This window comes from Atta cephalotes, assembly GCF_000143395.1.
Source record: "Atta cephalotes unplaced genomic scaffold scaffold00007, whole genome shotgun sequence".
Taxonomy (NCBI): domain Eukaryota; kingdom Metazoa; phylum Arthropoda; class Insecta; order Hymenoptera; family Formicidae; genus Atta; species Atta cephalotes.
The window spans coordinates 7,131,907-7,135,027 of record NW_012130071.1 but is presented as its reverse complement, the minus strand read 5'-3'; the positions used below and the strand labels follow the sequence as shown (position 1 = coordinate 7,135,027).

Here is a 3,121-nt window from a genome sequence, read left to right as displayed (position 1 = left end):
AAACAAATAATAGACAAAATGCAAAAAAAATGGTGGCTATTCTACGCTACGGATTTTCAAACATTGATGTATCCATGTTTCACTTTTTGTCGTATTCTTGGATTATTCCCGTACAAGATTAATAATTTGACTTTTGAAATTTCAAAACCACGTTATATCTTATCAATTATTATTACTTGCATTTTATGCGTTCTCGACTTAATACTCTTGAAAGGTTTTACAAAAATGGACTTTGAGGGAGCAACCACTTCTTTTAGGAATTACTCTTTCCACATATTGATCAGTTTTTTAACAATCGTCACACTCGTCATGAGCAATCCGCGAATGCGCTTACTTCAGACTATAATGGATGTTTCTTCGAGATTATCTCCGAAGTCGTACCAAAAATTATCTATATTAATCCACACTAAAGATATCTTTGGTTCTTTCTACATTATCGGCCTAATTTTTACATGTTTCTATTATATAAGCTTCGATATTATAAACAAGATATTTTCAATGTATGCACATCAATTGATATTTCAGTTGGATATGTTGTACATGAACTGCGTTTGTGTATTAAAAATCTGTTTCGAGAATATTAATAACAATCTTCAACACATGCAAGAACTTATAACAAATAGTAAACCATATATCCCTACGTTTTCTTATTATAAACAAAGAAATCCTTTCTTGATAACAAAGCTTAAGATTCTGAAAAAACAATATATGATGATCAGCAACACAGTACAGAAATTGAACACGATTTTTAATGTACAACTACTTATTTCGATGATTATAACTTTTTGTCAAATCAATCTAGATCTGTATATCTATCTAATCAAGTGGCATGATGGATTAGTTATCAATTTGAATGGACAAGCTAGTAAATTGTTTTTATCAACTACAATTTTTTATATAATAAAATTGGTATTAATTGTGTGGGCCTGCGAGACTGGCAAGAATCAGGCTCAAGAGATCCGCATTACAATTCACGATGTCCTTAACAAAGCCAAAGATAAGCAAATCAAAAATGAGGTAGTAAAATGGAATTTCATGTATATATTTTTCTTATATTTTACTTCTATATATTAAATTCACTTAAGTATAGAAACGTTTATCGTCGTCAAATCTTGTATTTAATAATTTTGCCATCTAATATTACAGCTGCAGTCCTTCTCTTTACAAATATTACATTGCAAAAACATATTTTCCGCCAAAGGTTTCAATATGGATGCAATGTTTCTCACTACAGTGAGTAATGGATTATTTACTTTAATTAATGAAATGTGTCTTGTATAATTATTTTATTGTATAATTATTTTATTGTGCTTTTAGATGGTGGGTACCATTACCACATATATATTAATTTTTCTGCAATTCATGATCACGTCACATTCCTGCGATAAAAAATCTACAATCAATATTACGTAAATAATGTAACTCCATAAAAGAAAATAAATAAAACAAAAATTTTTTTCCATATATAAAATTTTATGTACAAATTAAAATAATAATGATTAGCTTTTTCAAAGACACAATGTAATCGGTTTATTATTAGTAACATTTGTGTCTAACAACATATATTCTATTTTGTCACTCTTCAAATATGATAGGACTTTGAAATTAATTTTTGTTCATAAATTGTATCACATTTATTAATTTCGTCAGCTAAAGAATATATTAATTTGTTCTAATCTAAATAATAATATCAATTCTAATCAAATTTCGTATAATAAATCTATATTAATATAAAATTCAATTCATTAATGAGATCTTCAATTCATTAATTGAAACCTTTTGTCATCACAGCGATATCAAAATTTCTCAGAATACGCGCAATAAAATTTAGTAGTAACTTCGGTGTATAATATTATTTAATAATTAAAAAGATTTGCTTTATAGTATATTTTTGTAATTATATGTATAAACTTTTAAATTAGTTTTGAAAAATAAATAAACTATTGATCAAATTAAATGAATGTCTCAAATATTTTTCATTAGAACTTACGGTGTGACATACACACGTGCGCAAGTAAGTATTTCAAATTAAGACTATTAAATTTTCGTCGTGATAAAAATAACAGATATTTCTTAAACATACATTTTATATAATGAAAATGTACAATACCGAACCAGAAAATTGTAATTAACTGATTTGTAAGAATCATTAATCTGTAGTAATCTTTAATTAATCTTTCAAGTATCTACTATGTATTCGACACCTGTTATTTTGAGAAAATGTTAATAATGTATTATAAGCACGTTAAAGAAATTACGTATGATTACATTAAAAAGTGTGTTTTATAGATCGAAGTATACTATGGTTACTTGACTACTAACATATAATAAAGTATAGTCACTCTTCGTCGTAATAATTCTCGTAGTATCAAATAATCACTTGTGAAGTGTAGATCAGAAAAATAGATTATTCCGACTGAGACATTTGTAGTGAAAACTTAAAAATTTAAAAAAGGATCCTATAAGCTCTCGCTCGTATTAATAATAAAAGTGAGTAGATAAATGATTAATAATCTTTAAGCTCTATATACATATAAAATACAGACATTTATTGTTTACTCACACACAGCATTTGACTAACCATATTCAGTACGTCATTAAAATTCCAGAAACAGAGAAACAAAATGCGAAAGATATGGTCACTATTTAACGCAACAGACTTTAAAACTTTGATGTATCCTTGTTTCATCTTTTGTCGCATTCTTGGATTATGTCCGTACAAGATTAACAATTCGACTTTTGAGACTTCAAAACCACATTATATCTTATCAATTACTTGTTTTTTATGCGTTTTCTACTTAATATTCTCGAAATACAACAAAATTTTTACTTTTTCAAAAATAAACTTTGAAACTACAATCATATCTATTGAAGCTTATGGCTTCTACATATTAATTGCTTTTTTAAGAATTGTTACATTTGTTTTGAGCAATCCGCGAATGCGCTTGCTTCAGACTTTAATGAACGTCTCTTCGAGATTGTCTCCGAAGTCATATCAAAAGTTATCCAGATTAATCCACACCAAGGATATCTTCGGTTTATTCTACGTTTTCAGTTTAATTTCTATATATTTCTACAAATTGCGCATTGATATCTTGAATATAATGCTTTCAACGTATGT

At 27.2% G+C, this 3,121-nt stretch overlaps 1 protein-coding gene across 1 annotated transcript in view; it reads left to right on the top strand.

The window, feature by feature from the left end:
* Nucleotides 1–711: 711 nt before the first annotated feature.
* LOC105627026 overlaps nucleotides 712–3,121 on the top strand; it is a 10,104-nt gene continuing 7,694 nt past the window's right edge. Inside the window, exons 1-3 of the mRNA XM_012208306.1 lie at nucleotides 712–1,017; nucleotides 1,147–1,233; nucleotides 1,318–1,320. Coding sequence (XP_012063696.1) covers nucleotides 712–1,017; nucleotides 1,147–1,233; nucleotides 1,318–1,320 — 396 coding nt within the window. The remainder of the gene's footprint in view (nucleotides 1,018–1,146; nucleotides 1,234–1,317; nucleotides 1,321–3,121) is intronic.